This window comes from Anomaloglossus baeobatrachus, chromosome 3, assembly GCF_048569485.1.
Source record: "Anomaloglossus baeobatrachus isolate aAnoBae1 chromosome 3, aAnoBae1.hap1, whole genome shotgun sequence".
Lineage (NCBI taxonomy): Eukaryota > Metazoa > Chordata > Amphibia > Anura > Aromobatidae > Anomaloglossus > Anomaloglossus baeobatrachus.
The window spans coordinates 702,594,050-702,608,307 of record NC_134355.1 but is presented as its reverse complement, the minus strand read 5'-3'; the positions used below and the strand labels follow the sequence as shown (position 1 = coordinate 702,608,307).

At 43.8% G+C, this 14,258-nt stretch overlaps 2 protein-coding genes across 2 annotated transcripts in view; both read left to right on the top strand.

The window, feature by feature from the left end:
* Window positions 1–4,321, top strand: part of LOC142297117 (uncharacterized) — a 66,705-nt gene extending 62,384 nt beyond the window's left edge. Inside the window, exon 9 of the mRNA XM_075341385.1 lies at window positions 1,730–4,321. Within this exon, the coding sequence (XP_075197500.1) occupies window positions 1,730–2,229 (500 nt within the window). The 3' untranslated portion in view covers window positions 2,230–4,321. The remainder of the gene's footprint in view (window positions 1–1,729) is intronic.
* The window catches only part of LOC142297119 (uncharacterized), a 210,761-nt gene extending 197,165 nt beyond the window's left edge, over window positions 1–13,596 (top strand). The window contains exon 9 of the mRNA XM_075341387.1: window positions 12,441–13,596. Coding sequence (XP_075197502.1) covers window positions 12,441–13,380 — 940 coding nt within the window. The 3' untranslated portion in view covers window positions 13,381–13,596. The remainder of the gene's footprint in view (window positions 1–12,440) is intronic.
* The last annotated feature ends 662 nt before the right edge of the window (window positions 13,597–14,258 follow it).

The window sequence follows — 14,258 nt, the reverse complement described above, 5'->3', positions numbered from 1 at the left end:
AGTGGACAAGAGCACCCACTGATCCCCGTGTCTCCACACCGTGCATTCCACAGCAAGATCATTTTCATGCATGATAATGCACCGTCTCATGCTGCAAATAACACATCTGCATCTATGGCTGCTATGGGCATAAAAGAGGACAAACTTATGGTGTGGCCACCATCTTCCCCTGACCTCAACCCCATTGAGAACCTCTGAAGCATCATCAAAAGGAGTGTCTATGATGGCGAGAGTCAGTTCACATCTAAGCAACAGCTCTGGGAGGGTATTCTGTCCACATGCAAAACAATTGAAGCACAAACCATCCAAAAACTGACAAATTCAATGGACGAGAGAGTTCAGAAGCTTCTTTCCAACAAGGGGTCCTATGTGCAAATGTAACATCACCTAGAATTAAGTTTTGACTTAAAAACTGTTTGATTTCATTTTGTAATAAGCTGATAATGCTTATAATTTCACAATCGACCATTTTGTTTTTCAAAATAAAAAAAAAAGGTTGAAAATTCTGCTGTGCGTAATAATTTGGAACATGCATTTTGAGTGTTTAATATTTTTAAAAATATATTGTTTTCATAGGCAGTTTGATCAAAAACATTTCAATTATACTCGAATAGTAGGTGACTGGAAAATAACAATGACTGCAATTCATAAAGTTAATTTAGGAAAATATGAAAAAATATTTTTTGCATAATAATTTGGAACACAATGTATATGCCCCCTTCCTGGAATATATGTCTCCATCCTGGTTTACATGGTCCCCAATCCTAGTGTATGTGCCCCTGATGCATAATTAAAAACATTCTACTCCCCTTTCCTCTTCTCCCACATCGCCTGGTGTCTTCTGTAGCCACTGCACAGCCTAGCAGCTGACATCAGAGTGTGTGCCACTGTCATGTGCCACTCCCTGTGGCTGCACCTCCGACGTACGCTAACAGCCACTGTGCCGGCAGCATGTATCGCATTGCAGGGACCCGATGGGTCTGTGCAACACAATGCATGTCATCTTGATCTGGGACTTCAGTAAGGATGCTGATCCAGCAGAAGCAGGCACTGGAATTGGCGGGTCCCTGTACCCCCGTGCCTGTTTGTTTGTTTGCGACCACAGTCATTACACCTATGTGTTTTTTTCTGTTGGTTCACCAATAGTATTACTAATGTGGGTTCCCCTCACCCTGTGTTTTCTGAGTGGTTTTCTGCCTATGGGGATTGAGTGCGGGCATTCAGTGGAATGAGCCCTGGTTCTTGTGGGCTCTTGAAAGACAGCCAGGCCAACAGACAAGAGCACCCATTGACCCGCGTGTCTCCATAGGGATGTCTCTGATCAACAGAATCTGTACTCTCGGACTAGGTATGAGTGAACCAAACCTGTAGAACCCGGAGAAGTAAAGTGGACACAGACCTTTGTTGAAATCCATTCTGCATTTTCTTTGCTGCCTGTGTTGTGCTGTTTTGTATTTCAATGGAGCCCATGGAAATCTATTGCTTTTCCTTGTTGACATTATTTCAAATGGGCCTCCAAGTGTCCTCTCACCCCCATTATTTCCAATTGTCAATCGTGTCATTCCTTTTGGAACAACCCCAGCGAACAATGACTTTCCTGCTGAGCCAGCCAATTGTGTTTTGGATAGTTAAAACGTGTACTTTAATAGATCTATCCCCACATTTATTAATTTATTTTTCATAACAGTGTATTTTGAGTTTATCGAAAGTATTCTATTCCTTCTTGTAGTGCAAACAATGGAGTTTTCAAGAAGCCAGAAGAAGAACAACGTTATGATTTACTTGGGGTTTGAATATCTTGCATTTCGCACTATCAACGCAGTGTTGACTTGGAGATGCCGACCACATCACTCTTCAAAGTGTCATTCAATTCTCAAAACAAAAGATGACAACGTAGTGCAAGAACCAACAGAACGTTGTCGTGACTCCTGTCCTCAAAAAGCAGAAGCAAATGTTGCCAGAAGCAAAATGAGAGAAGACATGAGAGCAATAAGTGCTACTGCTCGCAACGTGATGGGAAAGGTGTTGTCTGTGTTGAGTAATGATGTTTTGGCCCATATGCCAAGACAATCATCAGAAGCCTGGTCTATCATACAACAGATGGTAATATGCCTAACCCAAAAACTACATTTTTGCATTCTGGAAAAGTATAGTCAACTGATACGTCATGATTCAGGAAAGGCTGATCGAAACAGAATTCTGATTTTAGGAGATAGATCTCATGCTTGAACTGAACAGATACAATCCATGGAGATGGCACCTTTGATAAAGTGTGTTTTACCAACTGTACACTTGGCATGCCAAAGTGGGTAACTCATATCCGCCATGTTTGTACATTTTACTACAAAGAAAGGACATGAACACGTATAAGAGAATGTCTGAAATAATGAAGCTATGGATTCCAAATCTGGCACCTCAGAAGGTTTTAGTGGATTTTGTGAAGGCTTGTATGACTGCAGTAAGGGTTGCCTTTCCACACGCTGATGTTAAAGGGTGTTAATTTCATCTTTGTCAGAGTCTCAATAGAAAAATAAAAAAATGTTGGTTTGGAAACAGAATATGAATCTAACATATAAATGACCCTGAAGTCTCTTGCTGCATCAGCCTTTGCGCCACTTGAAGATGTGAGATGAGTTTTTGACAAGCTTGCGCCACATTCCCACATGAAGAATGCTGGAATGAGGGGCTCACATACTTTTTTATTATACATATATTAAGGGTGCAGCTGGTAGAGATCCTCCATTTCCTATAAGAATATGGAATCACTATAATGCAGCCCTGGAACAGTCACTAAAATCCACAAACTGTTGTGAGGGATTTCACAATGTACAGTGGCATGCAAAAGTTTGGGCACTTCTTGTCAAAATTGCTGTTTTTCTGAACAGTTAAGCAAATTGAAGATTACATGATCTCTAAAAGGCACACAGTTAAAGATTACCCATTTCTTTGGTATTTTAGGCAAAAAACAAATATTTTTTCATCTTTTACATTTAAAATTAACAAAAAATAAAAATAGGCCAATACAAAAGTTTGGGTTCCCTGCATTTTTAACACCTAGTAGCATCCCCTTTGGCAAGTATCACAGCTTGTAAACACTTTTTATAGCCAGCCAAGAGTCTTTCATTTATTGTTTGTGAAATTTTCATCCATCCTTGCTTGCAAAAGTCCTCCAGTTCTGTGAGACTCCGGGGTCGTCTTGCCTATTTTTGAGGTCTAGACACAGATTTTTACTGGTGTTCAGATCAGGGGACTGTGAGGACCATTGTGAAACCCTCACCTTGTGCCTTTTGAGGTCGTCTATTGTGGATTTTGACATATGTTTAGGATTATTATCCATTTGTAGAAGCCATCCTCTTTTCAATTTTTTAGCTTTTTTTGCAGGTGGTGTTTGGTTTGCATCAAGAATTTGTTGAAATTTCATTGAATCCATTCTTCCCTCTACTTGAGAACTGTTCCTCGTGACATTGGCTGCGACACAACCACAAAGCATGATTGATCCACCCGCATGTTTAATGATTGGTGATATGCTCTTTTCCAGAAATTCTGTTCCCTTTTTTCCACACATACTTTTGATCATTGTGGCCAAAGAGTTCTAATTTAACCTCACCGGTCTACATGATTCATTTCCAGAATGCATCAGGCTTGTTTACATGTTCTCATGTTCTTTTGCATACTTCTTATGCTGGTGAGGACGCAGGAGAGGTTTTCTTCTGATGACTCTTCCATGAAGGCCATATTTGTGCAGGTGTCTCTGAACACTAAAACAAGGTACCACAACTCCACAGTCTACTAAATCTTCCTGAAGGTCTTTTGCAGTAAAATGGGTTTTCTGATTTGCTTTGATTTCTTTCTAGCAATCCTAGGAGCAGCTCTTCCAGAAATTTTGCTTGGTCTTCCAGACCTCATCTTGACCTCCACTGTTCCTGGTAACTGCCATTTCTTAATTACATTTTGACCTGAGAAAACGGCAACTCGAAAACGCTTTGCTATCTGCTTATAGTCTTCTCCTGCTTCGTGGGCCTTCATATTTTCATTGTCTGTGTGCTATGCAGGTGCTTTGAAGAACCCATGGCTGCTGTTTTTTGGCACAAGGATTGAGGAGGCTGGGTTTTTATAATGCTAAGAAATTTGCATCACCTGACCACGCCTAAACGAAGATCGTGAATAAGTCATAACCCCAAAAGGCTAATTAAGGCGTAAAACCTTGGTCAAAGTTATTTGAGCTCACAAATATCCAAGGGTGCCCAATCTTTTGCATGGTACCATTTTCCTTTTTGTAGTTTTTAAAATGTAAGAAATTAAAATATATATTTTTTTTACTAAAATACAAAGGAAAAGTGTCATCTTTAACTTTATGCCTTTTAGAGATCAATTCATCTTCATCTTACATAACTGTTCAAAATAGCAGTAATTTTGAGCAGGGGTACCCAAAGTTTTGCATACCACTGTACTTAATTCCATGTTCCACTGCAGTCACCCCAGCTTGTGGTTTCTCCTTTATGCATTGCTGAAGGACCTGGCTTGCCACAATTAACACTGGCTAGTGCACAGGTAGGTCGCCTTCAGATAAAAAAGAAAGTATGAGGCGCTGTATAACATGGTTGCAACTTCTGTACAGGACTATCACCAGGTGGAAGATAAACTAAAGTACTTAAGGAGAATAGCTGTACAATGGCTAATTTGCAGTATGCAATGATTGTTGTTATTAGTCCTCATTAATAAACCGTTCCTGTTCAGGACTATCACCAGGTGGCTAATTATTTGCAGGTGTGCAATGACTGTTTAATAAACCGAAGTTGTTGTTATTAGACCTCTTTAATAAACTGGTCTTATAAACTTGTGGGCAATTTTCTGTGGGTAATTTTCGGCAACATTCTTCTGTACTGCAGAGCATCTCACCTATAACTATATTATTCTTCTTGTCCTGCAGAGCATCTCACATATAATTCTATATTATTGTACTGCCCTGCAGAGCATCTCACCTATAACTATATTATTCTTCTTGTCCTGCAGAGCATCTCACATATAATTCTATATTATTGTACTGCCCTGCAGAGCATCTCACATATACGTGCATACTATCCCCCTGTCCTGCAGAGCATTTAACCTATAATTCTATACTATTCTCCATCCTGCAGAGCATCTCATCTATAACTCTATACTGTATTCCTGTGGGCATTCAGATGTGGGCATTCATATCTGTGGGCATTTTTCTCATATCACGTGAACATCCTCACCTTGCACCGCAAATATAGATCTGAAACTTTGTGATGCTGCAATTGGCAATTTTCCTTTGGGCATTTTTCTGGTCATCGGCAGATGCAATGTATCAAATGGGCTCCGGAGCTTTGGCTCAAAAACCTGCATAAAAAATGATGTGTGTTATTCCAGTCTGATAGAAATGTTTCACAGAGAAGCATACGAGGAAGTTATACCATTAAAAAATGTATTCTAATATCATTTAAAATCTCATGATTGATACAATAGAACATCACTACATATATAAAAAATATAGTAAATTAACCATACAATGTAATGTGAGGTGACGTCTCTGCAGCCTCTACGCACGTTTCCATGTTTCATCTGCATCAGGAGGCGCCAGTAAGTACACGTTTAAATGTGTTTGTAAGGGAATCCCTTAGGCCTCTGACACACTCACGTGAAAATCACGCACGTGCCGCGAGACACGTATTTCCCCTGCGTGTTGCGTGTAGGTAAGTACGTGTCTCTGGTACGTGCGGACCACGTGTGTTCTCCATGTGCTATCCGTGATAACATACGGAGAACAGGTAATTTACATACTCACGTGGTCCTTCCTGCTGTCCGTGGTGCTGATCTTCGGTCTCCAGCCCTCCCGTCTCCCCGCTGATGCTGCTGCCGGCCGCAGTGAAGTGCATATTAAATGAGAATAATGAGCGGCGGTCGGCAGAAAGTGACAGCAGCGGCAGAGACAGGAGGGCAGGAGAAAGTGAGTTAAGCTTTTTTTTTTTTCTCTGACACGTGTGTTTTCTCCGGCGCGTGTCACACGGGACCACATCCACACTACATCCGTGTGGTACAAGTGCGGCCCGTGTGACACCCGTGATGCCGGAGAAAAACTGACATGTCAGCGTGTAGAAAAACGCACACGCGTACAAACGGACACGGACACACGTTCCGTGTGGTTTTACGTGTGTGTGCCTGCTACCACAGGGTAGCATTGCTGTACGTGCTGCCGGTACGTGTAAAAAATGGCAAACACGTACCGGAAGCACGGATGTGTGACGGAGGCCTTAGATGTAGTCTGTGCACATACACACACACACAATATATATATATATAATATATATATATATATATATATTATATATATATATATATATATATATAAAATTTATTTATTTTATTATGTGGCCTGATATTGTTGGTGCATAGGATTAAATTTTCCCTGCAGGTAATTTGGATTGTAGTGATTACAGGGAAACCTGAAGCACTTGCTCTGATATACTGACATTTTTTGCAGGCCTGGCTAGCACTTGTTGATCAAGTGCAGTAATATATGGTGTATTTTCTCTGATTTTTGTCAGCAAGTTTTTTTATTTTATTGTCATTTTTTGATATTTTTGTATGATTAGTTTATTTACTATATTTTTTTTATATATTGTGAGGTATCAACCGGCTGTATTACAAAGGGCCGGTATGTTTTGCAGAAGCGTGGGTGCTCTGCAATGTGAAGCTGGCTGGGACCTGTGGTTCCACAGGATTGCATTACATGCAGAGCCATGGAAGGGTGTGTGATGCTGATTACACACTCCTTACCACCTGTGGGTGTGACTGCAGGGGTTAAAGCAATCCTGTCTCTAAACCTGGGTGAAGTGTGTCTAGGGCAGTCTAGAGAGAGACTGGCTCTAGATTTCCAGTGTGTGGACTGGAAACAAGTGAGAGCAGAGCCGGGAGCTCTGGGTGTATCAGCCTGTGCGGAGGCTGATCACAAGGCTCTGATATTGAGTCTGAGGTGAGTGCGGCCAGGCCAGGGCTGTAGGGCCGAATCTCTCCTGGAGGAGAGACAGACAGGGGTCTGCAGAGGGCCCTGGGTGCTGGAAGGAACCTTGGCTAGAGTTGTACGCTGGCAGGAGCCAGAGAGTGGGAAAGTTGCTAAACTTCCATTATGGACTTATTGTTTATGTTTGAGGGCAGTTTATGCTGAGTGTTTTTAATAAACTGCCAGAATTTCTATGAAGAGACTGTGTACGTGTGTTGCTGAAGCTACCTCACACCGCTGCAAGCGAGTGAAACCCCCCACGTTGCAGGGCGCAACGTTACATATGGTGGAGAATGCGGGCATGCGGTCTGGTTGCTAGGGGCAACGCAGCCTGGTTGCTAGGGGCAACGGCCTAGGACATATTCCTGTGGATACGGACTGCTTGCGGTGGATCGGCGGGTCCACGAAAAATTTTTGAAGCGGTTTGCGGTGGATCGGCGGGTCCACGAAAATTGTCTGCGCACTCAAGCAGCTGGCGGTGGATCGGCGGGTCCACGAACAGGGACAGCGCTCTCAAGCACCTGGTGGTGAATCAGCAGGTCGTTGGGGACCCGTGCTGCAGTGGCGAGAGTCCAGCGACTGGAGGTTCCAGGCCAGCCTGAATTGCGAGGCCCTGCTTGGTGAGCAGTGATACACCACAGGCTGGAGACCCTGGTTGTACGGGCGGTGCAACCCGGAAAGGTTAGTGGTTCTCTAACCCCCCCCTGTCTTTGACCACCGGGTATTACCCATTGGAGCGCCCCTCCTGTTCCTCTTTTCGTTGCAGCATGGAGGAGCTCCTGAACCAGCTGCTGCAGAGCCAGCAGCACCAACAGCATGTGCCTGGAGGTCCAGTGACAGCAGTGGGGGCTGAAAGCCAAAAAGAGGGAATGGTCCCTGCGGACATTGTGGAGGAGCTGTACCAGTTCCTGGTCCAGGGACAGCAGGAGCTGTCAGTGTGTAGCGATGTCACAGCCATGGACCAGTTTGAGCGTACCCTTCGGGGGCCAGTATGGACACTGGGTGCCCAGGGAGACAAGGGCAAACGGTGTGAACTGGGGGCTAAGGACATTGCATGGAAACCGCAAAAGGGGGTGGAGTCCCAGAAGGGAATAGTTGCCCATAAGGGGGTGGAGTCCCATAAAGGGGTGGTTGCCCATAAGGGGGTGGAGTCCCATAAAGGGGTGGTTGCCCATAAGGGGATGGAGTCCCAGAAAGCGGTGGTTCCCCAAAAGGGTGCGGAGCATCCCAAATCCAAGGGTGAAGTGGCGCAGATGGACTGTAGCCAGGGACAACAGTGTTCATGCCACAAGTGTCCTGTTTGCAATATAGACCACCCATCCGACGAGAAGCCACGTCTGTGTTCCGTGGAAGTGGATGGGGAATCTGTAACAGGAGTCGTAGACTCAAGGAGCTTGGTGACCCTGGTGAGGGCCACCTCTGATGTCCACTTGATTCCTGGAAGGAAGATCCACGCCGGCTGCACCCACAGTAATGAGACAGAATACCCGGTCTCCAGAGTGGTCATTAAGACAGCCTGGGACAGTGGTTCTCATGATGTTGCAGTAGTCTCAGATTTACTGCACCCAATTATTATAAGTTGGGACTCTAAATTATTTGTGCACTTGTGGAAGCAGGGGGACGTATACGGTTGCTTGTGTAAGAGCCGGAACAGCCCAAAGGAAACCCCAGCACATTGGGAGGTGAAAAGGGGTCCTTGTTGTGCAGTTATGTGTGGTAAGGAGGAGATAGCACCTCCTAAAATTGACTGTCCTAAGTTAGGGGTGACCAAAGAAAATGATGGACGGACCCAACCTAGTGACATAAGGACTAAGGGAATAACCGATAGTGTGACCGTTAAAAACGGGGTAGCTCCAGAAAGGGAGGCAGATATCTGGTTAAGTGGGGACATGATAGTCCAGGATATCAGGGGGAGTGATGATGACTCCAGTAAAGACACTGACTCTAGAAAAGTGACACACGAGTACAGTGTGGTACAGATGGGCGAGAAGGGGAAAACTTCCTCCCGACGCCGAAGACGTAATAAGCGCCGAGAGGGGGCACAGTGTAGGCCGTCTGAGGGTGCAGAGAAAGTGACATGCCTGGTTAATGAAGACATGGTGCTAATAACACCTGCTACGGTGGAGTCAGACGGTGATATCCTACAAAAGACTGAGGAATCAGAGATTGAACTGACACATTGTGACGACAGAAATCAGCGGGCTGCAAGTGCAGAGAAGGAGCCAACCAAGGACGTAATGGTGGTGGTCACTATGATTTCAAAGTGTGAAGTTGATAGTCTGTCAGGCGAGAGTGGTATAGGAAATGGAATCCTAGAGAGTGTGGGGGAAGGAATAATCCCCAACAGTCGTGGTGAGCAGACTGGTGAACTACCAAGTGCTGGGGTGGATGACAGCGAATTTAGCCCCAAATCTCTAAAAGGAACAGAGTGCCATGTTGAAGGGTGTGACACCCAGGCTGAGGGTGACACGGCAGAGACCCCAGAGGAAGTGGAAGATAATGCAGTGAAGAAACAAGAAACAGCTGGCGCTGAAGTGAAGAGAGCCTCTGAGGAGGTGAAGTCTGGACCAGAGGTCTCATCCAGGACTGGGAGCCTGCCTGACCTGCTTGGTAAAACTACGATGGAGGATATAGAGAAGGTCGTGGGTAAGGAGTGTAAGAAACCCAAACGTTCTGAAGCTGAGATGGAAGAAGCCTCAGAAATAGTGTGTCGTAGACCAGAGAGGTCCGCAAGTGAAGACTCATTCAAGAGGATGAGCAAAGACCATCTGCAACAAGAGATACTTCTTAGGCAGGCTACTGAGAGTCGAGTAAGGGAGCTGGAGAAAGAAGTGGCTGAGCTCCGAAGTCGCTTGGCAGAGTACCAGTCCAAGTCCCAGGGAGCCTTGGAGCAGATGGAGCAGCGAGTGTCAATCCTGACCAAACTTGTTGAAGCTGGGGAGGCCCAAAGAGAGCTGACTCTGGAAGCTAAACTTGACAAGCATGTGGCAGGGATGAATGAGACTTCTGTAGTCAAGTGCATGGTGGATATACCTGAGGACTTAAGAGAAGCGTGTGCCACCGGGTGCATGCATGATGAATTTAAGAGAGCTGTGGAAGCGGGTGAGGTCTACTGTACCCCAGGGGCTGAACAGTTAGTGATATTGTCTTGCAGTAAAATTACTGGGCAGCGGGTGGCTATTCTAAAGGACATGCACTTCAGATGTGTTCGTATGAAGTGGCAGGTCCAACTGCAAAAGGAAGAAGCCACTAGACAGCTAGAGTATAAAAGGAAAGCGCAGAGTCTGGCGAAAGATATCGTCCAAGTACCCCGGGCTCTGGTGGGGAGAGTCATTGGAAAAACCGGACGAGTCATGCAAGACATGGTGAATAAGTCGGGATTGGTGAGATTAAGAATCCCTGCTGCGAATGAGAGCAAGATACCCAGGGAAGCTGGTATGGTTCCGTTCGTCTGTGTCAGGACTGTAGAGAGTCTTGGAAACATTCGAAGCCTTATTGAATATCGGGTACACCATGTACGTGACATGGAGCGGTTGTGGCAAGACAACCTGAAAATTAAGGAGCAGCTTCGCCAACTGTGTGGGGGACAGCAGCCGTCTTCCACCCGTTGTTCAGGGGAAAGAAGTGGAAGATGGCGTGTCGGTCCAGTAGTTCGGACGCGCGATAAAAGGAATCGCCGACAAAGTGGTAACCTACGATGTACTGTAGATAGTGGCCGCTATGAGCTTAGAGTTCCCGACGGTAGCCTTGGGGGTACTCGAGAAAGCCTAGGTTCGGACAAGACTGTAGGTTTGACTGGGGACATGTCTCTCTACTACGGTGACCCTGGGAGGGGGTCAGGGAGAGAACGGTCTGGAAATGGGACGTCCTTTAACCCTAGGTTGACAAGACAGAGTTTGGTGACAGTGTTGGGCGCTGTCTCAGGGACTACTGCTCTTGGACGGCCCTCTCGACTGGTGGGGCATGGCAGCGGGGATGCCCTGTCTCGCGGCCCCAGGTCATTAGCAAGTGTTCTCCCCTACGGGTTTGAACAGAGGGGGAGGGTATGTGAGGTATCAACCGGCTGTATTACAAAGGGCCGGTATGTTTTGCAGAAGCGTGGGTGCTCTGCAATGTGAAGCTGGCTGGGACCTGTGGTTCCACAGGATTGCATTACATGCAGAGCCATGGAAGGGTGTGTGATGCTGATTACACACTCCTTACCACCTGTGGGTGTGGCTCCAGGGGTTAAAGCAATCCTGTCTCTGAACCTGGGAGAAGTGTGTCTAGGGCAGTCTAGAGAGAGACTAGCTCTAGACTTCCAGCGTGTATGCTGGGAGAGAGTGAGAGCAGAGCCGAGAGTTCTGCATGAAGTGTGTCTAGGGCAGTCTAGAGAGAGACTGGCTCTAGATTTCCAGTGTGTGGACTGGAAACAAGTGAGAGCAGAGCCAGGAGCTTTGTGTGTATCAGCCTGCATGGAGGCTGATCACAAGGCTCTGATATAGAGTCTGAGGTGAGTGCAGCCAGGCCAGGGCTGTAGGGCCGAATCTCTCCAGGAGGAGAGACAGACAGGGGTCTGCAGAGGGCCCTGGGTGCTGGAAGGAACCTTGGCTAGAGTTGTACGCTGGCAGGAGCCAGAGAGTGGGGAAGTTGCTAAACTTCCATTATGGACTTATTGTTTATGTTTGAGGGCAGTTTATGCTGAGTGTTTTTAATAAACTGCCAGAATTTCTATGAAGAGACTGTGTACGTGTGTTGCTGAAGCTACCTCACACCGCTGCAAGCGAGTGAAACCCCCCACGTTGCAGGGAGCAACGTTACAATATATAGTGATGGTCTATTAAATCAACCATGAGATTTTAAATGGTTTTAAAATAAAAAAAAATGTTATGGTATTACTTACTTGTATCCTTCTCTATGTGACATTTACTTTTGAGTTTAAATACTATTACTCTGTCATACTGTGGGTATCTTGATGTATTGATAGAAATGTTTGTAAATTTGTCTAAGCTGTGATTTAAAAGAAATAATGAAATCTATTTTTATCTCCAACAGAAAATGCAAGTGATCATTCTGGAGGAAATGTGATGTTATCACCAGAATGTAATGTCAAAGATAAAGATATGCTGTGTCAGTCCTCAGGAGAAAACCTCATTACCATTAATGTACATGGAGAAGATCCTGTTAAATGCAATAGAAATCACACAAGAGAGGAGCCGTACTCATGTACAGAATGCGGGAAATGTTTTAAAGTAAAGTCAAATCTTATTACACATCTAAGAATTCACACAGGGGAGAAGCCGTATTCATGTTCAGAATGTAAGAAATATTTTTCAATCAAACATCATCTAATTAGACATCAAAGAATTCACACAGGAGAGAAGCCATTTTCTTGTTCAGAATGTGCAAAACCTTTTTCAAACAAACATCATCATATTAGACATCAAAGAATTCACACAGGAGAGAGGCCATTTTCATGTTCAGAATGTGAGAAATGTTTTTCAAAAAAATCTAACCTTGTTAAACATCAGAGATTTCACACAGGAAAGAAGCTGTTTCCATGTTCAGAATGTGAGAAATGTTTTCTAAATAAATCAGATCTTGTTAGACATGTGAGAATTCATACAGGAGAGAAGCCGTATTCATGTTCAGAATGTGAGAAATGTTTTTCACTCAAAGTTCTTCTTATTAGACATCAGAGAATTCATACAGGAGAAAGGCCGTTTTCATGTTCAGAATGTGGAAAAGGTTTTATAGATAAATCAGCTCTTTCTAAACATGAGAAAAAACACACAAGAGAGAAGCCGTACTCATGTATAGAATGTGGGAAATGTTTTAAAGTAAAATCAAATCTTATTACACATCTCAGAATTCACACAGGGGAGAAGCCGTATTCATGTTCAGAATGTAAGAAATATTTTTCAATCAAACATCATCTAATTAGACATCAAAGAATTCACACAGGAGAGAAGCCGTTTTCTTGTTCAGAATGTGCAAAACCTTTTTCAAACAAACATGATCTTATTAGACATCAAAGGATTCACACAGAAGAAAAGACATATTCATGTTCAGAATGTGGGAAACGGTTTAATACTGAAGCCCTGCTAAGTGATCATCAAAGAGATCACACTGGGGAGAAGCCATTTCCATGTAGCAAATGTGGGATATGTTTTATATATGAATCAAGTCTTCTCAGACATAGGAAAGTTCACGATCAGAGTGTGGAAGATGTTTCTTTAAACAAATCATTTCAGGTAAAACATCCAAGAAGTTACACAGTAGAGAAGCCATATTCATGCTCTGAATGTGGAAAATGCTTTATTAGCAAATACAAACTTCATACTCATCAGAGAAGTCACATACAGGGTAAGCTGTTTTAATGTTTAATATGAAAAAATGTTTTACAAAAATTTTTTTGCTTTAATTTAATCTATTTTATAAGTCAATAATGTTATTTGTAGACATTAAGCTTTTTTATTGCATACAATGAAGCTGCAGAGAACCTAAATTTAATTTACCTGGTGTCATCTGTGACATGGATCCTTTTGGGGACAATAATTGTGGACATAAGGATAAAATAAACATGTATGTAACTATGTATGTATCCGTTTTGATCTTCATTCAAATGGTGTATAAGGATAAAAGTGATGAAATTGAGCAAAAAAACCCAACAAACCTGAAATTAGCAATTAATTATATTCCGTATCCTGCATTAGTGTGTGTAAGCCGCCCAAGCTAGGAGCAAGTCCAAAACATGAAGGACGTGCAAATGTTTTATTATACGTCACTTATGTTTTTTCTACTGCTGGTTTCCAAATACTAATTTAAGATGTTGCCTAAAATATTCATAAATAAGTGCAGATTTGTCCTCTCTGATGATCTATGGGGATTTTGTTTCCTTCTTTCCCATCGATGATATAAGCAGGAAATCTTACATCGAGCCAATGCATCTCTATGGGATTTAGAATAAAGCTTTGACCTAGTCTTTCAGAGGTCTTTCATTTCAGCTTTCCCCAGCCATTGATTAGTGGATTTACAGGTATGTTTAGGGTCATTGTCATAGTGCAGGGCTTAGAGTAATCTGAGTGTCAATCCTCCTGACAGGCTCCATGATTAGATTCCCAAAAGCTCATTCAGATTAGCGCATTATACGTATTGGTGCTGTTCCTATGCCCCACGAAGAGCACATGGAACCACTGCAGCCAGTGTGGCGGTACAGTACACAAGGCAGATTTTCCAAATGGACGAATGGTTTAAG